At 38.4% G+C, this 26,233-nt stretch overlaps 2 protein-coding genes across 5 annotated transcripts in view; one reads left to right on the forward strand and one right to left on the reverse strand.

Moving 5' to 3' along the window:
• Nucleotides 1-973: 973 nt before the first annotated feature.
• Nucleotides 974-22,456, reverse strand: iqch (IQ motif containing H). 3 transcript variants are annotated; one of them, XM_046036665.1, is made up of 21 exons: nt 22,294-22,456; nt 21,903-22,025; nt 21,697-21,794; nt 21,464-21,539; nt 21,073-21,192; nt 18,579-18,681; nt 18,283-18,366; nt 17,773-17,954; nt 17,095-17,628; nt 15,517-15,583; nt 14,511-14,594; nt 14,226-14,407; nt 13,005-13,277; nt 12,670-12,810; nt 8,082-8,202; nt 7,539-7,825; nt 4,314-4,472; nt 2,853-2,975; nt 2,115-2,176; nt 1,541-1,649; nt 974-1,402 (listed from the first exon to the last, which is right to left on the reverse strand). In XM_046036665.1, the coding sequence occupies exons 1-21, from the start codon at nt 22,342-22,344 to the stop codon at nt 1,319-1,321; spliced, it is 3,063 nt and encodes a 1,020-aa protein (XP_045892621.1). In that variant the 5' UTR covers nt 22,345-22,456; the 3' UTR covers nt 974-1,318. The 3 variants fall into 3 exon arrangements, with proteins under 3 accessions (XP_045892621.1, XP_045892620.1, XP_045892622.1); XM_046036664.1 differs by having other exon boundaries at nt 12,670-12,858; nt 22,294-22,455; XM_046036666.1 differs by lacking the exon at nt 21,073-21,192 and having other exon boundaries at nt 12,670-12,858; nt 22,294-22,455.
• A 949-nt stretch (nt 22,457-23,405) lies between these two features.
• aagab (alpha and gamma adaptin binding protein) overlaps nt 23,406-26,233 on the forward strand; it is a 7,580-nt gene continuing 4,752 nt past the window's right edge. Inside the window, exons 1-8 of one of the 2 annotated variants that reach the window (XM_046036670.1) lie at nt 23,406-23,624; nt 23,937-24,127; nt 24,223-24,319; nt 24,413-24,502; nt 24,619-24,702; nt 24,805-24,887; nt 25,086-25,176; nt 25,375-25,479. In XM_046036670.1, coding sequence (XP_045892626.1) covers nt 23,531-23,624; nt 23,937-24,127; nt 24,223-24,319; nt 24,413-24,502; nt 24,619-24,702; nt 24,805-24,887; nt 25,086-25,176; nt 25,375-25,479 — 835 coding nt within the window. In that variant the 5' untranslated portion in view covers nt 23,406-23,530. The remainder of the gene's footprint in view (nt 23,625-23,936; nt 24,128-24,222; nt 24,320-24,412; nt 24,503-24,618; nt 24,703-24,804; nt 24,888-25,085; nt 25,177-25,374; nt 25,480-26,233) is intronic. The other variant, XM_046036669.1, reaches the window with a different exon arrangement.

A 26,233-nucleotide genomic window follows, 5' to 3' on the forward strand; every position in this document is an offset into this window, starting at 1 on the left:
GAGCGACTACTACCTGCATTTTATTTATATGCACTCACATTACATGTTGACTGGATATTAGAAAAGTGCCCTGTGTGAAATGAAGATCGTTCAGTTTGCACTATAATCACCCCACGAAACAACAAAGATTAAAATCCAACTTAGCTATCCAAAGGTTTGAAAGTAATGAATGACATTACGTTGCTAAAACTACTCCTTTTCTACGCTGTTGTTAGAGATTTCCTTCTGCTGTTATATTTACCATATTTATTAAGACAAGAATGATGCACTACAATAACCATTGCTAAATAAACCTTTTGCAACTTTTACATACACTTATCTGAGTGTTTGTTTGGCTGGTGACCACATGAACACCACCAGCACATCCTCCTCTAAGTACAAACTAGATCCACTGAAAGATGCTGCAACATTTGCTGAAATGTTCAGTGGTCTGCTGTATATGAGCACCATGGACAGCAGTCCACAAGCCACAGCAGCTTTCTTCATATTAACCAGGTTTAATGCTGAATATGGGCCAGAAAGGTTAAATCAAGCTAGTACACATAAACACATATGATACATTTTCAGATTAAATGCTATATTAATATAACATATTTATTTGCAATGTTGAAATTAGTGGCTAATTATGTAGCATAGACTCAGAAAACAATGACAATAATGTATAATTATGAACAGCCTAAATCTCTGGCACAGTTATATCATTTTGTAAATTTTAAACAACTAAATACTTTATTTCTAAAAACACATTATATTTCACAATATACAGTATGATAAAGAAATGCGTATTATCAACTTACAGAAGTTGAGAAAGTGATTGGAACTGATTATCATCAGACAACCAAAGAAATGTGTGGCCACAGGCTCACAGAGGGAACATATGGAACTGTGTTATGTTGTATGCATCTGAGCACAACATCAAGATACTATGCAGTGTATACACACTACATATGCATTTTATGTCACACTAAACACACAAAATAAAACAGCTTTTTATTATGTCATTGCAAGAATACTTAATACATTCATGAATGAAGCCTACAGACTCCACAGTTGAATTACCTTGTGCATAGTTTACTGTACGTCTTTAATGGTTGTCATTTTCCAATTTTTAATTATAGTCAAGCAGTTAACACAACTCACAAAACCAGTTATTATAAATGTCCATGCTAGATTCTAACAATGTTTTTCAGGAATTTATTTGACTATCTTTGTTTGATCAACATTGATTCATCTCCAGAGTAATTTGACATTAAAGTTGGGTAATACACGAAGACTTAACTTGACGAGCGTAATGCAAGTTTATCAGTGAAGCTGCTGTCTAAGTGGCAGGTTTATCGTCCACCGCTCGCATCTTGTTCTGAACAGTCATCTGCAGTACATCTTCTATGTCCTTGATCAGCTCCTGACCACACATAACAAAAGATAAAAGAAGTGAAATGAAATTACTACCCATTCAGCAAAAGCATTCCAGCTGACCACAGGTTCACTGAATCGAGTCATGATATAATGAGGAGAGATCGTTAAGTTATTAACATGGTACCTTAAAATTGGTTTCTCCTTGCATTTTAGAGGAGGATATTTCCTGATGAATAACTGACAGATTCCGAGCAAAGGTCACCAGAGCTCCCTGGAGATCTTCTGCGATTGTTCTATTAACAACACCCCAAACAAATGAGTTTACTAATGTTCCCCATGTTGCCAAGCTAAGAAACAATCACCTCCTGTTCATCTGATGGTGGTGGTTAAATGAAACTTTGAGCAGACAACATCTTCAGTCTTTAGGGGGATGAGCACAGCTTGATATAACTGTTCCAGCACTGTGTAAGCTAAAGGATTTGAGTGATAAATATGTTAAATAACTCTCTGTTTAACAACTTCTAGAGTTTGTAGCAACATTTGCAAAGCCAGAGGTGGCATCTTAATCCTCTAAAAGACTTTACTTTACACTCAGTCTGGAGAACCTAATCCTCTGCTGTTTTATCGTGTGTTTGTCCATTTCAACAGGAAGAGTTAAAGCTAACCTAAATGGGCTCAGAATTCTTTCTCCTGGCGATGAACTTTAAATTTCATTAATACTGTATGTATATGCATTTTATGCATTAAGAAATACTTACATCATTCCAATACTGCATCGCTCACTGCTGTCATAAGGAGCAAAAACAGTGCCTTGCTTCTTCTGAAATTTAAGAGTCACAAACACACATTCAAAAGAAGAGCTCTATCATCACATAGTGTAGATTAAAAGAGTACCCCACCAATTCAGCATTGTGCTTGTATAACGTTGAAGGACTCCTGTTGTACACTTAGAAAACAAAAAATCAAAATCAATGCAGCAGAACCAATGGTCATCTTTTTCATTCCACTCATTCTTCCTTCCTTGTCAAAACATGGTGCAAACACTACCCAACAACTGCAACTTGACCACTGGCAAATTAGTCGGAGATTTGGGTGTCTTATGCTAGTAGCAGCTTATGTATCCTTGAGCTGCTAGCCTCAAACAGAGATGAGGATCGGGTTGTAGAGGTCTAGTAAAATCACTTCTTTATAACTGTGGCCCCCCACACATATTTTATTTATTTTCTAACTTGTGGTCTTCAGACCCAACCGACGCTGACTCAAGTGACATCACTTGAGGCAATTTATCAGACTTGACACAGCTCACTCTGGGGACACAAAAGGCTTTCTACACCAGTTTCCCCCCCATATGCAGTGGTACTCCCAAGACCTGTAAACAGACTTTCATGTTTATAGAAACCGATGGAGTTCCCCTTTAAATCACTCTTGTACAAAGTTGAAAAATAAACAAGACATAAGAATGAGATAATGGCAAAAAGTAAATTTTAAGTTTTTACCTTCATGTTAAATCCTATGCCGTGAGCCTTGCACATCATAAAGAACACATTATGGTATAACATGGAAAGGTTGGAGTGAAACAAGTGGCTCCCAACAACTGCATAACGATTAATCACAGGAGGCTGTAAAAAAAAAAAAAAAAGCAATAAACAAGAAATGGACATAGAATGTATTATTGTTGGCATTAGTCTTTCTATTAATTTACAACAAGGCACAATCCTTTTATGTTCTATTATATTTGGGGTAAAGTATAATAAGTGGTGGTGTGTGTAAAATAGGTAGAATAGAGATGGCTGAAACCCATACACATGTCCTTAGGGTCACTGTTGAGTTTGGGGAGTGTGTGTGATTAGTAAACATGATGAGTGTGGGGCACATGTGGTAAACTGTTGGGCCTTTCTTAATTAACTGCGGGGAGGAACAATTAATGTTTAGAAGACATGCCAAACACAAGATGAGCTTAATTGTATGATGCCAATCAAAGAAACTATTTTTGGGACTGTAAATATTTGCATTCAATTTGAGCAAAAGCACTGAAGAACGCACAAAAGGACTACTTAACGCACAATAAATATCACCATAATAGAAGAGTTCTGAGCTTGTGAGTGTCGTAAGTAACACTACAGAGGTTGATTACTTAACAGTGGCAGGGCTCAAGAGGATAAAAATGTTCCTGGTTCTCAGGCACCTTTGGGAAACAAAAAGAGCAGGATTAAGCCCCTGTGAGCTCAGGAGATAGCCCGTAACTCACTGTGATGGCTATGTGTTTTCAGTTATCTAACACCAGGACCCTCACACAACAATAAAAGTGTCCAACAGGGATTTAATTGTGTTTGTAATATGCATGCCCCTAATTATTGCCACCTCTAAAGCCGTCAACCACTGTGGTGGCTCAACTGCTGTACTGAAGCACCAGGCCACCAACTAAATGAATGTTTGATAAAATAATACATGTTGCAGATTAACAAGCATAAACTCAGGCCTACTGCTAATAAAAGAACTCTATTGTTTTATGCTTGGCACCAGGTTGATGAGGTGTTCAAGCATGCATACACATGCATAATGAAAATGGTATGAATTATTAATGTGTTGATTATTTAGGCTCATCTATCAAAATGATAATGAATTCAGCACCTAAACACCAATTGAGCTAAGTGCGTAATTACAGTATTTAGTTGTATTTAACAAAAATAAAGAGCAAAACATTGATCTATCTTTGTGATTACTGTTGTGTTATAATAATATCACAACATTGTTAATATCATAATATTGTTTTAGAGCTGGTGGTTTGTTTAATTAACAACATAATGATTTTTGATATATATATATATATATATATATATATATATATATACACACACACACACACACACACATATATATAGTATACAGCATATACGTTATATACAAATATAGCATTCAAAATACTTCTTAAAAGTTAAGCAAATATAAAAATGTACTTTGGGTGCAATCTGGTGTTCACAGCATTTGTCTCTGATTGGCATTGGCACTTCTAAACAGCCTGCGCGGCAATTCAGCGTTCCTCCAGTCATCATCAGAAGCATCTGGGTCATGGCCAGCTGGTCACTGTATGTAAGGTCCAGATCAATAGCCCACACCTGCAAACAAGACATCATGAACTCTGTGTCACAGCAGAGAAAAACAGACACTATAAACTTTAATCACAAAAATGGAACATCAGGGTATTTACCCCACCAATCCTTATAACAAGAAGGGTCAGTACCTTTTAATCCTTACAATGTTATCCATGTTGAGAGGCAGGGGAAAGGAAAACACAGTTAATGGTGTATGCTAGACAGTTTTAGGTAATTCAGTTGTTGAATGACACGTGCACAAAGTAGATCCTTCCCTGAGTATTTGGTTTGCCATGGGCTGGTTTGTTTGACTCAGATCTCATGAGAAGCTAAGTTCAGATATGTATGGTAAATGGCATCATTATAAGTATATTAAGGGGTCAGGTATGGTCGTAGCCGTCTGCTTAAACAGGGCTAATTTTCCCAATAATAACCTAATAGCTATGCCCTCTCTTCAAAAGTGGCAAATAAATCACCAGTGAAGGAGTTGTTAATAACTAAGTGGCAGTCGACTGCCTCCTTCTGCTGTTCCTATTTGTCAAAGTAAACGCTCCTGCCACTGAATGCAAATCGCTGCCTGTCTGAACCCTGCAGTCTCTGTAACATGAGCACTTCATCTCCACTAACACAAAGATATCTCACCATATACAGTAATTCTCTTATTTTTATTAAATTCAAATATATTGTGAAACATAGGTCATAGTGTAGGGCAGACAACTAACGTTTAAAAAAAAAATCTGTATTGATTAATGTGACAATTTGTTTCCCGATTAATAATTTTTTCATTGGAATGTCAGAAAATAATGAAAAATGGCCATCACTTTTTCCAACATGACGTCTTCAAATGACTGGTTTATGTACAACCACAGTCCAAAAAACCAAAGATATTCTGTTTCCAATGACAGAGAAAATCAGTAAATCTTCACATTGGAGAAGCTGGAATCAGAGAAAGTTTGACTTTTAGTAGTAGATCAATTAATCAATTATTATAATTGATGCTGATATTTTTTTGTTGATTGAATTATTGATTAACAGCTCATAAGTTCAGATCATCAAGTTCAAAACATAATATCTGGATTATTAAGGGGCTGTTATACAAAAAAACCCCTTAACAACACGTTCAATGAACCACTAGAAGAAACACCCAAAATAATGTATTAAAATATTATAGTGATAATGAGTAAATATTGTAATTTCAACATCTTGACTAAGATTTAATGTTGCATACAAGCTATATGAGAACAATATGAAAGAGAATATTCAGTTTATGAATTAAGTGTTACAAACAATCAACACAACTGCAAGCTGTGTACATTCATGTTTAAAGTCATATGTACCATACTCAGACACCTTTACTGTCAGAGGTGCAGTAGCTACCACTGGATAAATGCTAGTCTCTATACATCCGGTTGATACCTGGGGCTGAGTGATGGACACACTCCACCACGCCACTCACTACAAAATCATACTCTGATGTCTCATTGTTGCTCTTTAACAAAGCTGTGGGAAATGTAAGCCTGGATTGTACCTGTTTTCTATTGCCTTGCATTTTCATTAAAAACCCTGATGCTGCAGCTGGGGCCCCACCATTCCACAATGTGAGGAAAGACTGCAAGGGCAAACATATGTGACCCACTTCTTCCCATCAAATAAAGTAGGCAGCTTTTAGCAACAGGTTTGAATCTAAATTGATGTTTAAATCCAGACAGGTTTGCCCATGTGGCTCTTCTCTGTCTGAATGCTGTGTGTGGGGAGATGGTTAAGAATCTCTCTTTAATGTTCCTGCCTCTATTGAAGCACATGTTGTTATAGTCTATTCTTAATTATGCTGTCAGTGAATCCCTTTCAATTTTGGGTCAACACTGAAATTGAAAATTAATTTTAAGGCTGTCATTATACCACTCTAATCTGTAAAAGAAGATCGCAGCTTCTGTTCCTATGATGTATTTGAGAAATAGCACATTTTGTGATTTGTGTCACTAAAATTATAGTTTAGTTTGACTATATGAAATCATGGAATGGAAGAAATACTAGAATGTGGTAAAATCCACAGTCTGTGTAAAGACTGCTGACAAAAAATAGTTTTAAATCTTAAAGGAACCAAGAATACTAATGCTATAATTAAAAAAACAAAAATCACTTAAATTCAAAAATATTTTAAGTTTAAGATACAAATAGCATTGTCTGAACACTGCTTTGCTCACTGTCTTAACATCTAATCCATAAGATACTACCCTCTAGTGGCAAGCATGCCCTTAGGTACTGTCTACTCCAAATCCATTTTTTGTTTTACTGAAAATCCATTATGAATGCAAACATAAATAAATCTTCAACAGTGAAGATAAAAAATATACATAGAAGACATTCATTGAAATCCACAATAAGAGGAAGATGTATTGCCATCTGACTGATTTGAAAATCTGAACACATTCAGAGTCCTTTTTCATACACTTTTGTAAAGCTGTAAAGTAGCTCCAGTGCAGTACCATATTATAAACAAAGCATTTCATTTTACAGCTCTGGATCAATAAGCAGTCAATGTAGCCACATGTTAGGAGCAGAGGTTAAACCATCATAAACCAGTCCATTTCCAATTTCATAAATCAAGAAGGTTTCATCAAAACTTAATCCTGACAAATGGGATAAGGCTTCGATGGCTGCTCGCAATAACAACAAGACGAATTTCAGCAGACCACTGAAGGTAACCAGCTAGGGGTTAAGTACTGACAGGGCATCCCTGTGAAGCTGCCAAATCACTCTAGAGTGACCTATTGTATGAGGGATAGGTGCCTCTGAATTTCTCGGCATTGTAAGGTTAAAGGGCAGGCCTTAAATGGTTGAATCAGTGTATCGACACAATAAGACCTGACAGTTTATTAGATAGCCTTGTGACACATTTGGTCCCTGTGTCCACTGTTTGCCTTGCCTGTTTTTCAAATCCCAGGGGAGCAGTAGGGGAGACACCTATCTGCCCATATGGATCCCTGATCCAGCCTAAAAATCAATCTCTTTCACCAATATAGTGACATAGACAGCACGTGTTCTGAGCACACCCCAGACCATGATTACTGTGGCAGCATGAGCTCTCACCTTCTGCTCCATGGTGTTGTGGTACAGAAAGGTAGTCAGGTCCACCGAGACATAACCCACAATAAGGCGTTGTAGACAGGCCTGGCCCACACGCATGCAGATGGAGTGCAAGGTCTCTGGGTGTACAGAGGTCTGAGGAACAGTGGAGCCTATAGCTTCCAGTTGACAAGAGCCGTGAAGCTGGTCTCCACAGGACAACATGGTCACCTCACCCCCGGGCTCTAGTAGCAGATCTACTGTCAGACAGGTGACACTGTCTGAAGGTGGGTAGGCCTCCACCACACCGCCTGGACACACACAGTGAGAGCAGAGAAATGGCATACATACAGTCCACACAACAAGATGTTGTCAATGATCAGAATCCAAAATTCTCCTAGCAGCTGTTTAACAACCAACATGAATAACATGAAAATAATTTAATTTGTAAGTTCACATAGGCATCACCTGGGACCTAGGAAGGATGTAGGAAATTACTGTTAGTATGTTTCATATGGCTGTATTTGCAGGTGAATAGCATTCAGTGCCTGACAATAGGTTTCTGACCTTGCCTGAGGAAGGACTTCAGGAAGCAGGCCCAGTTGGGATAGCAGGAGGTTTTAGCAGGCCAGGCGTAACGGGCAAGCCACGCTGGGATCTCATCTAAATATCTGAGCAGTACAGACTCCTGCATAAAGAAGGTGCATACATTAGGGCTCTACTGAAAATGAGTTGGTGACAGATCTGAAGACATTATGTATGTTTTTTAATTCAAACACAAGTCAATAGCAAGTCTGGGCTACTTTATTTTGTCCCATTATCAAAGCTTTCTAGGTGTCGACTACAATATTGGAAATGCCCTTGTGTTATCCGGATGACTCCAGTGACTGCTTGTTATCCTTGAGACCTTCGGTGGATGCTTCAAATTCTGTGTGAACGCCTGATGGATACTGCGCGAGGGTCTATCTGTGAGTGACAGCCTATTATCAGAAGGCCTCAGGAGTCTAATGGCTTTAACTCACAGCCACACAGACAGCACCTGCCCTCAATAACAACTCTCTCCACTGGGCAGCTGATGAATGCCTAAGCTAACCCCACTCTATCTGGGGATCAATCAGGGCTTGACTGGGATCGATATCACTCTTGTTTCTGTAACTAGGAAATGCCATAATGGTTTCACCACTTAATTACGCTGTTAATTTCTAACTTTTGTTTTAGGTGTCTCTTAAACAGTTTCAGAAGTCAAGCACTTCAAGTAGTAAACCTTTTTATACCATATGTAATGTATTATAAAACTACAATTGAATACTTATGTTGACTGTATGAAAAGTCCAAGTGCGGAGTCTTCCTTTAAATACAGGGTTCTGTATGTAATAATGTGTATGGCCATTAGACAGGAATTTAATGTGATCATACACAATGAAGGATGTGAAAGATGAGAGATGACTAAATTCTGAAAGGAAATAATGTCTTTGTTCTTTCGTCGTTCTATCTAGAGCGTTACTTTGTTTTGAGTATGTGCTGTCTGGCTTCACTGGAGACAGGACTGGAGATTATGCTGTTGATATTCCAGTCATGTAACAGCCATCATCATATTCAAGTACTGTAAGAGGCGAGGTCAAATGCTACACAGTGATTCCCCCTATACAAACCATAAAGCACACAATGGTGCGGCAAAAAGTGTAAGGGAACGGTTGTCATTTTCAACGGAAGAGCAAGCTCACCCCAGGACTTTGCCTATGCAGTTCACAGAAACAGCAGGACAGGAGGAAAAGAAAGAGAGGTATTTTGTAATAAATTATTTGGACTTAAACTGCGTACAGTACCCTGTGATAGGATTCAGTCCTTGCTTGGTGTCAACATAAAGCCAAGCAATCTGGTCATAAATAAAATAGATGTTGCCCTGCCTCTTTGATTGCTATTGCATCCCGCCGTTACATAGTGAAACAACTGAGAAGCTACAGTGAGTCTTGGGAATAGAGGGATATAGTCTGACTAGTCATGCATTTTGTATGAATATTCACTTTTTGTCCCACCACAGCTTCAGCCTCAATCTACTTAAGCCCAAGCCTAATTTCATGTGTAATATTAAATGAAACTATAAATTGCTCCCTTGTACTCGCATTATTCTCATCCCTGGTTGAATTTAACATTTAAGAAATGCACTTCAAATATGACCTTCGGTGAAATGAAAGAACAAAACAAACACTGGATCCACAGAAAATGTTTTAGTGTCATATTAAGGCATTTCAGGTTAATTATGTTAAGCCAGAACATTATATATTTAAACTCCTCCAAGCAATCATGCACAATATTTAGACAGAAAACATCTGTATGAAATGTGCCTGTACCTCTTAAGAGGTAGTGATTATCAAATGACCCATTTCGTTGACAAACTTAACCTAAATAAGGTGTTGCTCAAGATCTGTTTGTACACAGCGGGACAAAAAGAAATACTCCATCTGTTGACGCTATTAGGTGTAATTTTTACCCTCTTGTGCCTAATGATCCGTATGCAAGCTGGGTGAGCGCTTAAGTGTGTGTGTGTGGCCCCCTTCAGGCATTGCATGGGTGCAGATCTACATGTCTTTAACCTCTCTCTGTGTAAATGCTAAAAGATGCCTGGGGGCTTTCTGCAGGCGAAAACGTTGTGCTGGGGGCTTAACAATATGCAGAGAAACACACTGCCTTCCTAGACTTCTGTGGAAGCTCCTATAATGTGGACGTGATCCCTCCTCCTTCTTGTGGTACCCTTTTAGGCTTTCTTTTGCATAGCCAGAATGGATCTGATTGTTGGTATTATTGTGAAAAATCACATGGCAATCTTGTGAGTCAGGCTTCTTCATGCTGACCCCATCAGAACAAACAATAATTAAAAAAAATATATGCACGCAGTCTGTGTAGACTAAGGCCAAATCTACTCTCTAATCCCCTCTCTGTTACAGTGATTATAAAGGGTATGAGACATTCCACTGAACTGTAAAACATATTTCTATAGTATACACTTCAATTATCACTTATTTGTATTTATTTTATGGTAAACAATGATCTTGGTAAATAATTCTTCAATTACTTCATTTGATAATTTGTGCTTCATTAATAATTAAGTCAATTGCTACTGTTTTCATAAACATAGCTTTAAACATCTAGTGCTTAAATGCTTACAAATATTCAGCATTGTGTCATTGCCATTGCTATTAGGTCTACTTCTTTTCAGCAAAATGCTAAGTTAATGAGTGTTATATCTCAAAATATACCGCCATGTTCAAACATCCATCTACAGTTTCTGCTGTGAGGAGAGGTTAGCGAGAAGATACACCACTATAAAATATTCATATCTTTCTATCTAGTCAACAGCATTGTTCTGTAATCTTTCAGCATATAGAGCCAAATTGCTGTCTTAAATATATACAAGTATAACAGCAGAAGGGCGATGTAATACATTTAAGGGGCTAATACATTTTAGGGGAAAACAACGTCATAACAAAAAAAAAACATGCAATGAGGAGCACAGGATGTGGGCTTTGCTTTGATTAAAAGAGCAAGGTGTAGAATAAAGGCCAGTTAAAGTGTTGTGTCCATATGGCCCAGAAGCCCTGAGGCTGTCGGCCTACACTGGGGGCCTCGGCACTCTTCCCTCTCCATGGGACCCCAGCTGGTGAAACAAACCCCATTTACTTTCCTGTGCTGCCTCAGCCACCATTATGGACCTTGGCTGTGGCTCAGCCACTCTCTGCCATAATTAACAGCACCAATGCCACAACAATTAGAGCCCTGCACCACACATACACTATGAATCAAAGAACGAGCTAATAGGAACAAAACAGAGTGAGCCATAAGAAGCTTGAGATGACTGCTGTTCGTTCAAATGGAATAAAAAGTAAAATCGTTGTGCTCCAAGCCCACAATCATTAGCCTGTAATTAGTTTACACAAAGCTCCCAGTTAAATGGCAAAATACGGTAATTAACACATGACAGAAAATCAAAGGCTACTTTGTAAGCATATGAGAAATAAGAGCCAGGGGCTCAGAAGCTGCGTACAGATTGCATCTGTACTAAAAGAATGGTTTAACAATGATTAAGTACATTTTATTTGTTTTGAATAGGTTTGAGATTAAATCTGAATGTATTTTTTGAGGACAAGGTAAATGTTGATATTTTGTGGAACAATTACAATGTCACACAGTATTTGTACTAAAGTGTTCTCTTTACAAATAGCTCAGTTCCATCCAATGAGTGTTACGGACAGACAGAGACAGAGAGCTCAATGTTGTAACGCTAGAGCAGAAGTTTAAAGCATCAACATCAGCTGCAATTAAGGATTAAAGTGTTCCGTGTCATTTGTACTTCATTATATTATCTGAACATTTGCAATACATTGTATTTGCATTTGTAATAAAAATCAAATCAGTTGTGAATCTGTGTGACATTAATCTATAAATACATATAAACATGTACAGAGAAAGAAATGTTTTTAATTGTCACTGCCAGGTAAATTAGGGCATTACTACCACTGGACAGGCTTTTGTTCTTCCCAACACCCTGACACTAGTTGATGTGTGTGTCTCAGAGAATGGATAATGGCTGTGTGTACAAACAGATATTTTATGTATTGATTTAATGTTCTGTGGCGCTGGGGACAATGCTCAAAATACTGTACTACAGGGACCAGCATTGTGACTATTACGTTAAGTCATCCTACTCTGGGCTAAATGATGGCATCTCTCTGACCCCGCTGTGACCTATGCTTTTGTTCATTCTGTCTCAACAAGGAGAACAATCTCCATTTTAATATCTTGCTGTTACAGTAATGTTATCTGTTAAGTATCTAGTTGTTGCCATGTTAACTTTAAATGGCCGATTCCTCATTGGGATTAGTGTAATAATAATAGCAATAAATTTTTTTGTATTTGTATTGTACTTTTCTAAAACCAGTTTGGAGGGAGCCATAAAAAGAAGACATAATAGTAAAAAACATCAATTTAGAAAGAAATAATAAGGGAAATAAATAAAAAAATAAAACAAAACCTACAATTCAAGCAAATTCAATAAAAAACATTGCATAAAAGTAAATGTATAAAATGTGCTTTAAGAAGTGGTCCCACAGTTTATGACAGGGAGGGAATCATGTAAAACTCTAAGTCATATCTTTACCTGAATCCATTTTGTGTTCCATAGCTCAGGACCATAACGATGGTATTCCTGCAGGGCCCAGTTATAGCAGCTAAGATGGCATATATCACAGTATGCTGTACCTCGGCCACCATGCTCAGAGTCCATCTTGAAGAGCCAGCGCTGCACATCAATGTTTTGAGTCATAAGCTCAGCCAGTATTTCATGAAGCTAAACCAAGACAGAGACACGTGAATTGCAAACTAAAATAATATAATAAATTACAAGTAAAAGTTAATGTGAAAATGTGTTCTGTGTTCTCGGGCACTGATAAAGGACCTCATGCTATAATGGAGTCTGTGTTTTTTATCTCTGACCTGGTTTAGCGAGTAGATGTCTCCTTGACCAGGGGGTACATCAACCTCTGCCCCGGAGAAGATCCTCTTCCCTCCAGATTTGGTCCCATAGATCTGTGCAATAGCTGGTTCTGGAGCCAGGATTGGCACTCCGAGCTCATCCGCAACTGCCAGATCATCCACATGGGCCACTCCACCCACAATGTAGGTCTGCTTCCCTTGGATCAGGTTCTTGATGCGCTTCAGGGTGCGTGGACTGTACTTTAGCAGCGTGGACAGGCACATGTTACGGGTCTTAAAGAGAGGAGGGGAAAAAGATTACTGCTGGTGCTAAGAGTTCTAAATGTGTCTTCCAAGGGTTGTTTCTTGACCTGATTTTATCACTGTGTACACACAACAGATCTATTATTGTAATAGCCAGCAGGGTTTTGACCTTTCCTGTATTCCAGCAGGTTGAATTGATAAAAGCTGCCTGTGGGAGGCCTCCCCTATCCTTCACATCTTTAATGTGTGCTAGCTATGAGCTCCTTGGGAATATAACTAATTACTTCACATCTGTATTTATTTGATCCACATGGAATTATCCCTTCTGTCACTGGCAGAATGCGCTGCCAGCCACGGGTAGCAGTGATTCATCTCAGCAACACGTCTGGCACAGTTTAACAACAAAACAGCAGGAAAATCAATAGAAAGAAATGAAGAAGACCATGTCATGTTGCACATTCAATCTAGTGCAAAGGGATATAAAAAGATGAATAGAATTGCTGGATGTAAAAAGGCAAGACAACTTGATTTTATTGTATTGAGGTAATCAAAACAATTCAAATATTTTGAAAAGCAGCAGTTAAATGGAATGAACAGTTAATTAAACCAACAAATATAGAATTTAATTATTTACTGAACCCCAGCTCGAGAGCATTAAATGTATTTTAATTATAACTTAATATAACTTCTGGTGTGTTTACTGAGAAATAACACAGATGTTTAATTTCAAAAGTAGTAAAAGGAAATTAAAAATATTAAACAGACGGCTTGTAGCTCTGACACTCACAAGACAACTGTAGAATAGCAATCTCCTCTAGTACCCTCTAGAGGAGAATTCACAAACTACAGATGCTGGGATGCTTGGAGCTCTGCAGAACAATACAATCGATGTCTCTACAGCTAATTCCAAGATCCTGCTGAAAACAATCATTCTTTAAAGTAAATGTGTGCACAAAATGAGAATGTTATTGACCTTACCGGGAAAAAATCTACAGCCTCAGGTGTGAGGATGATAAAGCGTCTCATGCAGGATGAGGCCTGAGTGGCCCCGGCATCAGCCCCCTCTGTTGCTCCATCACACTTCAGGAGGCTGGTGTAATAGTGCACGATGTCGTCTCCAAGATGCCGCGGACATACATAGATCACCTCCACATTTTTATCTAAAAAAACACAAAGAGTACTTCACAAATCACAGTTTACAATAAAGCATAAAGAGAAAGTCAATGTGTGTATATGGTGGTGAGGCTGCTGAAAAGCTCCTACCTCTAATATCACACAGTCTGCTAATTTGTATGTTCTGCAGGACAGCATATCCACGCAAGTTGAGTCGCTGGCACTGAGAGTATCCTGTCAGAAAAAGGTCACAAAAATGTGCACAAGACTTTCAAAGACAGATTCACACCATCTCAAATTCGCTTTATTCAAAATCTGCAGCGCTGTACAACTACCCTCAGATGTGTGCACTATTAGACTTGGGGGTGGAGTAGTTAAGTCTAATCACACAGTAGTGCAATCTGATAATTAATTTAGCTTAATAACTAGCAGGTGCAGTGTCTGTCGTGTGCTGGGAGTCCTGTTGCACCATGTCCAGCCACCACTGAGCTAGATCCAGTGGTACCTCCAGGATTTTACTCAATGTCTGTCTGGATTTCTGCCTGAGAGAGAATCCTCAGCTGAATCAAGGTAATTAAATGATTGGATTCATGCTAATTAACAACAATGGGGTTCAACTTTCTAATTATCCTTGCTCACACAGCACTCTCTGTAGCCACCCCAAGTGCAAATAAAGCATTCCATCTGCTAGTAATTAGGCTCAATAATTTTAGACAATCGCTCAATGATTTACAATGCACATGCCTGATTACAGTCTAAACGTTTGTGCCATGGTGAAATTAGAACAAGAACGGATCATAGCTTGCACTCTTCATCTAGTGCAAAAACACAGCCGCTTCTTCCTCTTTTGTGTGTGGGTTTTTTTTTTGCACAGCAATAAAATAAGACCTTTGTGCCTCTCAAAATATTCAACATAAATGGCTTTTCATTTGCTTAATCTGCAAATTAAATGGCGATTGAGACTAAATTGTTCAGTTCCCTGGCATGGGGACTGTCATCATCCTGTGAGTGGTTTCCTGCAGAGAGTCATTTGAACGAGACAGAGTGCCTCCACTGGGGCCAGAGACTGGGGCAGCAGAGTGGTGAGACAGAGGATGACTACAGCTAGATCAGATGTTTGTGTGTCTGTGTGTGTGCAGCCGGCAGAGAAAGCTACCTAATGAAGGGATGTGGATAATGGTCCTCTTAGAGGACTGGATGTGTTTCCAGTTGGCTGCCAGATGCTGGGGATGGAGAAAAGGAGTGATCAGAGAGGGGACTGCTTGAGTGTGTACACACAAACAAACACACAAATCATCACATCACTGCATAGTTATAACACATCAAGCCTATCTCTCTCTGGGCAACAGAAGCAAACCAAGCATAAAATACCACCTTAATTAAATTAAGCGTTTACTTTAGAAACATCTTCTCACAATTAATTCAATCAGCAAGGTACATGATGCTACTGCCAGGGGAAGATTAGCAGGCTTAATTAACAGGGTATGAATGTTTAAAGAGCGAGAACATACATTTAGTGCATGTATACCCACACACAGTGATGTTAAAACTAAATGAACTTGTAGGCACTAATTAATACTGTGTCAGAGCTCAAAAAGATGTTCAGCCCAGATGACAGCCTAGAAATGACATCTACACTGAGTGGGGAAAAAATTTACAGAGCATTATGCATCAATAGAAATTGTGCTGTTATATTGCTCTCTTGAAGAGCTAAACAGAAGCATATTTTTTATTTCTTGAGCTTAAAATTGTAAAGTTCTGTTATGGCAGAAAGAAGGAAAAAAAGTATTTGAAGGCATTGATCATAAAAGTTTTGACAACCTAAAAAAAAAAGCAATGATGTAGTAAAATGGTCTTCACAGCTTAACAAGATACAAACCGCCATAACATCTAAAAGCTAGAATTTAATTATCTAGTCAGTTTTAAAGTAAGATTTAATTGCATTCAATGAATATCCCATTCTACAAACATTACATTATGCCACTGTATTTACAATCATTTCAGCGGCAAAACAAAAATAATCTCTTTACAATCTGTTTTAATTTCAAAACCTAATATCAACACAACATTAAATTTAAATATTGAAACAATTTATAATATTTATAGCATCATTATATCTTTAGCTACTGTTACATGTACTATAATTGACCATCAGAATGGATTGGGTACCTTTTTTATCCTAATAACCACTGTTTCTCCATTTGTCTTCTTTTGCTCTAAATGTGGCTGCAGTTTTATTTTGTTCATCCGTCTCGCTCTCTCTTTCTGCTGTTTCCCTCTTTTCATCTAACACCTATCTTTTTTTTGTTGTTCTACTCTGTTCATCTGTCTCACTGCTCCCCTCTGCTGTTCTGTGTTTCTGTTTATCTCCTACCAGAAGTACCAAAGCAGCATGTTTTAGTGCATTCTTATTGACAGGGCATTGCCCCATTTCTGTCCTTACTTTTACAATCATTTACTCAAAGTAGTAGAGATTTTTAAACAGATCTTTGAAAAGATGTTGGCTCAAACACAGAATTTGATTGGTCCTTCATAAAACTGTGAAACACAAACACAAAGTGGCATTTAAAGGTTAATCAGATACTCGAACGTCTTATTTAATCAATATAGAAGTCATAAATACATTTTGGAAAAAAGAGAAACAAAGGCAAGCTTTGAAAAGGTGAAAGAGTAATATTAAGTAAGAGATATGGAAAAAGACAGAGAAAGCAAATTTTTATGTAAGCAACATCACCTGGGCTCTGCTACGGAAATTCTCCAGTTGTCTGAAACGCCGGGCCTGAAGGGCCTTCCTGACACGACAGATCTGAGTGTGCATCAACCATGAGATGGCAATGGTCCCTGCTGCCCACTTGCGCCGGCAGTGGTGCAGGTAGGCTGTCCGGGCTAAGTAGCGCCTCCAGCAGGTCTGGATCTGGATGACAGCCGCCTCAGTGCCTCCTTCTCCCTTGTAGCGCTGACCTGGGCGTAAGACCAGATCCAATACCTCCTCCCAGTTTTCAAGCACTGAGAGGAGGCTTATCACTGGAGGAGCCTTTCTCCAACCATTACTCCAACTACAGCCAAACTCCACTAGCCGTTCCCCACTCACGTTGGCCAGAGGCACAGCAAACTCCCTGAGCAGCTTTTCAAGGGCCTCCAGAGCATCTACCACACTGCTCCAGCACAAGCTAAAGCTCTGCTTGAAGTGACAGAAATCTGTTGCCACTGAGTTGACCTGGCCCTTTATGATGGTAAAGGGATATTTGCTGATGTTTACAGGTATATTCTACAGAACACAGGAAAACAAGTGAGAGTCAGTCAACCTTTAAAGACTTTAATAATACAGTTAAAGGAATTGAAATATTGTCTTTGATCACTTTCTCATTCTTGATGTAATTGAACATCTATATAGCGATTACAGTATTCTCACCTGTAGGCTTTTAGGGATAAGACGGTTGGTGCCTTGGATCATACCCATGTGATCCGTGCTCTTGGGAGAGGGAGGCGGTGTCTTGGTGGTCCAGAGGGGTGTGGATTCCCTGCCAAATGTTTCGGAGGCGGATCTAGGTTCTGTTTTCCATTTCAACTGCTTGTGACACGTGGACTTCAGACCTAAAGTCACAAACAGACAGGCTCAACTGCACTCTTTCAGTGATTAATCAGAGGCAACCTCTCATCACTGTCAAATCAAGTGATAGCTGTCCATAGTCACTAAAGGGTTTAAACCAGAACACCACAGAAACAATGAAATAAAGGGAGGGCAAAACAGAAGACAAAATGCAAATTGCTAGTGTTGTTGTTGACCACATGCACCAGTCAACACTATCATAATCATTGTATCATTGTTTCCATTAGAGACATATTAAAACATTTATAATAAAATTTATTTATCTCCAAAGATATAGAATCTTAGATCTACAGTCTTTGGAGAAGCACTGACCTATAGAAGAATATGAATCGTCTCTGGGGTGAAGAGAAGCAGCCTTGTGCTGGATCGACATATGAAGCAAACGTGTATCTGGCACTGATGAAAATAAAGAATTTGTAAAACATTGTGCTAGCCCTTATTCATAAAAATGTCAGCTTAAGATAAAAAGTATATATATATACTGTATTTATATGTATGATCAAAGTACCACAAACATCAAACACCAACTGACACACAATCTATGAGCATTTGTCTGCAGTATAACAGCGGTGAGGTGTTGGTGATGAAATGGCAAAATGTCTGTTTACCTCTCCGTAAGTCTTCTTCAGGCATTGCCAGGTTATGCTGTCCCTTTGATTCAGTGGTCTGAAGACTCACCACAGGGCCAGTGATTATTCTGTTATGTTTTGCCTAAACATAACGTGTATAAGATCAGAGGTTGTACATCTGATATTAATAAAATCAAAGCAGTCCTACCAGTAAATAATAAATAAGTCTCTTATTGGTCCAGTCCTAAAAGGTTGTTGCCCACAGTAAAAGAAGCCCAACTCTTGCTTCATCAAACTAAAAGTAGTAAAGTACAAGTTGAGAGCGTGAACATGTTTGAAGTGATTGTTTTTCTTTAGCAGATTTCTTTCTTTTCTAGAGATTTTTGTAAGTATAGCAGGTAACCAACCATCAATCAGACTCATGCCAGCTTGGTAATGTAAGAAAAAAAAAATTTCTAGCAGAGTGTGTTTAAAGCGGTTTAAAGCAGAGGCCCGGGATAGCCTACATGATTGCAAACAATTGATTAATTAAGAATTTAGGTGAGCCATACAACTGGCACTGGCAAAGTTGTAAACTGTCCTGTAACCCATTTCCTACAGCAATTAATCACACAGATAAAGATGAATCTTAAAATACTGTAACTCAAAGCAATTCTGTTCTGCTAAACATATACATTTTTAATATATGAGACTGCATCGTAATGAAATTAAAAGTAGATTTAATGACCTAGTTTAATATAAACAGATTCTAATGTCTCATTACTCAGAAAACACAAAGTTTCTGCTGCTGATTCTCCAGACTTGGCACCTCATGTCCTCTCCTTCGTTCTCCTCAGACCACTGAGCTCTCTGACAGACCACAGGTAGTAGCCAGGTGCTGGGAGAATGTCCCCTCAAAGGCACACATCTGTTTCAGATGGGGTTGGGAAAAGGTGGCACCTTTAGTAAAATTGCTAAAATGCATAAGCACATTCCCTGGCATGGGTATAGAGTGGAGAAGAGCTGGCCTGAGTTGCAAGAGGAGGCAGCAGGCAGAGAGCCAGTGGTTAGCAGTTGGGGAAGCTACGGCTGTCTTATTGGCATGCTGGAACAGGTACCCACTTCTGTCCTGAGACAGCTGTAAACCAGTAGCCCATAGCACAGCAATCAGGCGCCCGTTTCTTTAGAAGAATGCTGATGTGCTGCAATCTGCTGCTTTCCGCTTTCTGCAGCCAGCACTTCCATCTCTCCTATATCAGAGTGACAGCCTTGGCCGCTATTGCTCATGTCAGGTATAGATTCCCAAAAACGTATTGGAAAAGAAAGTGTGTAAAACATATCTAAAACTAATGCCGACCTTTGCAAAGATTAATTTGTTTGCTGTGACAAGTGCTGGCTGTCATCACTAAGCCAAGTGACCTTTACGCCACTGTCTCTCTCAAGTATGAGACTTGAAGCATCTATTAATGCACACCTGTACCATCACTCTTCACGCCAGCATAAAGTGTCTATTCTGGCGGATTAAGGGAGTAAGTATCAGGGAAAGGAAAAATTACATCCAATTCATCTCCATTGGTTGTAGCAGAAACTCTTGTAATGCTTCCTAATCAAATCTTTCCTAAGGCATGTGCTGTATGTTACAATTAATATCAACAAAGAGCCAGGACACAGGAATCAATTTCTTACTGCACGACCTAAATAACTAGAGGACATGATTTTGATTATAGTTTATCATTATAGTTTTCCAGCAGTAAGACTAAAGTGTGATGAGAAAATGTGCTCTATAAGAAAGCCAAAATACCAGATGTAGACTGATTTCCACAACAAATACAATTCTCAAAAAGAATTGTCCTGGTTGTTAAGATTTTATTTTTATTTATCCTTTTTTTAACCAGAAATGTCCAACTGAGATAAAGTATCTTGTCTGCCAGAGAGACCAGGTCAGGATAGGCAGCAAATAAATGTAATAAAAAGATTTCATACAATATAGACGGGAACACATAACGTCACAAAAAACATACCAAAACACAACAAACGGATACAAAACAATGTAGATCCCCAAGATAGATATTTCTTTACTGTTAGAGGTTTAGAGTTACAAATGGCACACACTGAGTTCTCCCAGTCAAATAGTTTGAAAACCAACAAGGTCACTAAAACCTACACATTTAAAGACCACTGAATCAAACACTTTGGATAGATCAAAAAATTTAAAGGGATCATTATGGTTCTCATTTATTACAAAGATACAATTGGATTAACTGTCATCCACTCCATGATTCTCATGTAGACTACTCAAATGCAGTACATAATTATTGGAGAAGCAATCAACTACCCTCTCAGTTCCGTAAAAAGCCTCAAAGGCTATAGTTATAGTTATAGTAATTACTTTGACCCACCAGGAGTATCACAGACTGGCATGAAAGTCACATAAGTATACTTTAAAAAAATTTTGTAGCATCAATTTAATGGAAAACATGCATGGTTTAAAAATTAATACTCCTAATCTAAAGCTAAAGTTGAATTAATCTACTTTTATAGACAGATTACTTACTACATTTGTGCTCCTCTTGTAAATATCAGGGAGTGATATCCCAAATTTCTGGTGCATTACAGCTCTGTTGTTTGGGTGAGTGGGATTACACAGCACACGCATGGTTAATGCTGACTTGTGCTAAATTAGAGAGATAGAGGAAAGGTTTAAAAACTTTAATTATAATAAGATGCACTATAGAAACAGTAATTGCAATATTAAATATTTAAATGGTTGCATATTTATGCTAGCCTATTTCTGTTTGTCTCAATTGCTTCTCTATCATGCCTTGTCAAAATTTACTTGTCTTGCCTGTTTTAATGTGTAATACAATGGAATAGTTAACTTAACTTACCTGCCTAAAGAATATATTACTAAGTAAAAATAATAATAATGGGTAATAATAATCTACCTTTTCCCCAGGTGAGAGCCATGGAAGGTCTTCCCTTTGTGGACGCACATCTGGGATACTCTCCAGAGAGGGTTTCCTGTGTAATGCTCACAATACCCATCACCAGAATTGATGCAATTCGAAACATATGAAGAAATATGTTTCGAAAGGTCTAACAGTGAGATGTTGAAGGAATATGTCCCCACTGTAGACAATTATTCACTAACAACACATGTAAGCTCTTCCTTACTTACCATTTTGGGATCTGTGCTGTCTTTTTGTCTAGTGCTTCAATGCTTGGAAGAACCAGTAGCTGCTTAGTCACAGTTTTCAGATAATCCTCTGCACATTTCTATTAACAATTAAAGATCATAGAAGTTGTCTGTTTGTAATTCAGCTAAATTTGTCTGATGTGTATTTAATATTATTGTTATTAGTGCTTGTTCTGAAATATCCTCACCCTGATGCTACTCTCTGTCTTGCGAATGACAGTGTCCAAGGCCTTAAAATCCAGTGTTTCCCCCCCCTCACTGATAGTGATTTTCTCAATACTGCTTTTGAGTTGTCTCAAATCATCTTGAACCTGTAATATACAGTTCTGTTATGTCCATACTGTGGAAAACTGACCTAAACAGCCAACAACCTATCCCCAAGCCAAAGAGAAATGTTAACAGTTTATCAATCAAACAAGCTTGTTATTGTCTGCTGCATTGTGGTCACAATTCAGATAACGTTAACTTGAGAAACGCCAGACAGATTACATAACTAGTTAGCGTTAACTAGCAAGCAAAGTGAGTTAGCTATTTTGTTATTAGCTAGCGTTGAGTTAAGGTAACGTTAGACATTATTACCTCATGTAAAAGTGCTCCCAACTTATCCTCGCTTTTAAGAGTCTCAGACATGTTTTAGTATTTTTAGTACGTTATATTTAATATGACTCAAACATTTGTAAGGGTATCATAATGAAGACATAAACAGCTAAAGTTAACCAAACCAGGAATCATGTAACCACGACAACGAGAAGCCAACTGATACACTTTCACGTATAGCCCGAGTACGAACTGTCAGACACAATCCCACCTTCCTAACATCTGCCATATTACGAACCACCGGCGAACTTTCGTTACAATTGGCAGATACCATTTCAAACCACGGTATATATATTAATACTGGTTTAACCATTAACGTAATCATTTATTATGAAGGTTTTGGTGAAACTGAGCTACTGGGGGAGGTGCTTTGCCTGAACAGGCGAATTCAGGGCACAGTACAGTAAATAACTAGCGCATATAGCTGTCATTAAACATCTCGTTTTTCTGTATATATTATCCCATATTTTACCGTTCTATCCCGGTGTCATCCAGTTTAAATATTTTTTAAATAAATCTCCCGTACTTTTAACCTTTCTAATTTAAAAAACCCGCTGGTCATATTTTAAATATTGCTCCCCTCCAGTAAAACAGGTCGCAGAATGTAGAACATTAGATGCACACTCTACAGAGTACTTTACTCGCATATTGCCCTTAAAAATAGATACGTACAAACCGAAAACAATTAATTACGATATGCGAGTTAAGACTGCAACCTACAGTAATTCTTATGCATTAATGACTATACTATACTTTTCGGTATTTTAGTATTCAACATTAATAAATTAGAGACCAATGTAGACTGTGCTTCTTGCACAAGGATTTAATGAATAAAAGCAACCCACAAAAATGAAAATGCTGTAACTGGAATTGATTTTAAAACCCCCAATTTCCCTTATTTTCAAATCCCAATGTTGACAGGTAACGTTAACTTAAATTATGCTGTAACGCAAAGTCGCCAAAGACACGAATTACATTTAAGTACCTAATTTAGCTAGTTATATTATGACAATAAATTATCTAATCGCAACGCGCATAAATTCAGCAAAACGCCTCATTAAAAGAAGCTGTGAGCCGTGTCCTGTTAACGTATCGTTAATGTTAAGATTGCACCGGAAGAGACCGTCGCGGCGGCTCAGTCAGAGTTGAAAGGCTACCAAAGTTGGTTAACGTTACGATAAGCTAGCAGCTGGAAAAGCTGGTCTCAAATATTAGCATAATGTCAACTACAGAAGAAGACACAGATCTTACTATTCCATGTGTCCTCATCACTAGCGCTGACAGTGGTTTTAAAGAAGAAGAGCTGATAAAACGTAAGTTTAGCTAAGCTTAACGTACATGATTTGGCAAACAGGCTAACTAACGTTAAGCTAACTTAGCACAACAGATAGCATTTGGGAGCGCTTACATGTTGCTAAAACAGGTCAATTACCTGCTTGTCCGAGGTTGTCAAGCTGGCATTATTTTAGTAATTTATTTTTGTGTGTCTGATATAAAAGTACATCATATTTCTACAGCTAGCCGCGGTCAAATTGAAGCAAGCTGTGCAGCTGAGCCTAATGTAATGTTTCTATTTGCATGCGTTATTTATAACAAACAACAACAAATGTCTTTTTTTGCGTCAGAAATCCTCAGTTCGAAGACTTTGCCCGAACCGACAAAGACAGAAGAAACCGTAGCCTGGTATCCATGGACCATCAACAACAAATATTATACAGCAGATGTCAGGCTATGTGTTGTACCAAGCACTTTTCAAATGTCATCGGAGATCGCCCAGTCCATGCAGGCTTTCATCGCTTATTTTGACAGTACAGTGGTACGTGACTTAAGAATGAGGTATAGTTTGAAAATCTCAACAGTGTATCCTGTAGTACATGTACAACGTCCATCATGTGTGCATGGTGTTTGCAGAAGGATGGTCTGGAAAAGCTACATCCTTGGATATCAGTGGTGGAAGATCTTGCTCCAGAGGTGCTCATTCTGGTGTGTGACAGAGTCAGTGAAAATGGTTAGTTCTCCAGCTGTGTCTGGTTAGCAGAAAGCAATGGAATACAGTTTTGCCGGGCACAGTATAGCATCTGAAATGTAATTTGTATTCCAGGGGTCACCAGACATGAAGCACAGCAGTGGTGTTTGGCTCATGCCTTTGAGCTGGTGGAGCTCAATCCACAGGAGTTGCCAGATGAGGATGGTGAGTTTTATAGACAGAAAAAAATTACTGTGACAGTGGGCACAATTATATTTTAATTTGTCATGTTGTGCTAATGTTTGTATTCTCATTCACACGGTCTTTGCTGTCTTTATCAGATGACTTTCCAGAATCCACAGGTGTAAAGAGAATTGTCCAGGCTCTCAATGCCAATGTGTGGTCCAGTGTGGAGATGAAGGATGGTGCGATATTACCAATACAATTACCTATTGCACTTTTCCCTGACTATTTGATTTATCTCTGTGTATGTATGGTGTGTGACAGTTGATGTCTTTGTCTGATAGGGCACAATCAAGGCTTTGGTCTGATGAGTAGTTTGGTGGCCTCTAGACACAACAACCCACGAAACTGTCCACAAGATCCACCAGTCAGTGGCAATTTTGTTGTAACCATTCATTTACTTTGATTTGTAATTTTACATTTCACATTTGTAATTGTCTTTCAATGTGTTTTATTAATTCCTCATAAATCTCCCTTAAATAATAATCCATTTTCATTTAAATGTGATTTAAAATATGTCAGTTTTTGAGGAGGCATACTCACCCATGCTCCTTCTCTGTGGCAGTCTTCCAGCTTGCCAGTAGAGGGCCCACGTGTTAGTGAGGAAGATAGCCATACAGAAAGTAGTGCAAACACACAGGGAGACGCAGTAGTTGGTAAGTGAATGCCTCTTGATGAGATCTGTCTTTGCAAACGTCTAACGTGATTTTTCCCCAATATCTTATGTTGATCCTGCTGTTATATTTTTTTCAGTATGTTCATCCAAAACAAACGCACTATTACTGATTGGTGTTGATATGGCATTACATGTTAGGTTAATAATCACTTTTCTTCTATTCACTTTATTCTCTTAGATGCAATGACTGATTTGGACATTCAGGAACTTGCTAATCTCACAGCTGGAGATGCAGATGTGGATAATTTTGAACGCCTCTTTACTAAACTAAAAGAGATGAAAGGTAATTGGGAAGTGAAAAACAAATGCACAACTTTGTCAGCAAAATGCAGAGGGGGACAAACAAAACCTTTTTTTGTGGCTTTTTTAAAAAAAAAAAAAAAACTTCAACTTCATTTTTGGTCTGTTTGTGCCTTGCTCTCATTGTTGGTGTGAAGGTCAAATATACAGTGGGTACGGAAAGTATTCAGACCCCTTTAAATTTTTCACTCTGTTTCATTGCAGCCATTTTCCAAAAATCAAAAAAGTTCATTTTATTTCTCAGTAATGTACACTCAGCACCCCATCTTGACAGAAAAAAAACAGAAATGTAGAAATTTTTGCAAATTTATTAAAAAAGAAAAACTGACATATCACATGGTCATAAGTATTCAGACCCTTTGCTCAGTATTTAGTAGAAGCACCCTTTTGATCTAATACAGCCATGAGTCGTTTTGGGAAAGATGCAACAAGTTTTTCACATCTGGATTTGGGTATCCTCTGCCATTCCTCCTTGCAGATCCTCTCCAGTTCTGTCAGGTTGGATGGTAAACGTTGGTGGACAGCCATTTTCAGGTCTCTCCAGAGATGCTCAATTGGGTTTAAGTCAGGGTTCTGGCTGGGCCATTCAAGAACAGCCACGGAGTTGTTGTGAAGCCAATCCTTCGTTATTTTAGCGGCGCGCTTAGGGTCATTGTCTTGTTGGAAGGTAAACCTTCGGCCCAGTCTGAGGTCCAGAGCACTCTGGAAAAGGTTTTCGTCCAGGATATCCCTGTACT

Source organism: Micropterus dolomieu, linkage group LG22 (genome assembly GCF_021292245.1).
Source record: "Micropterus dolomieu isolate WLL.071019.BEF.003 ecotype Adirondacks linkage group LG22, ASM2129224v1, whole genome shotgun sequence".
Classification (NCBI taxonomy): domain Eukaryota; kingdom Metazoa; phylum Chordata; class Actinopteri; order Centrarchiformes; family Centrarchidae; genus Micropterus; species Micropterus dolomieu.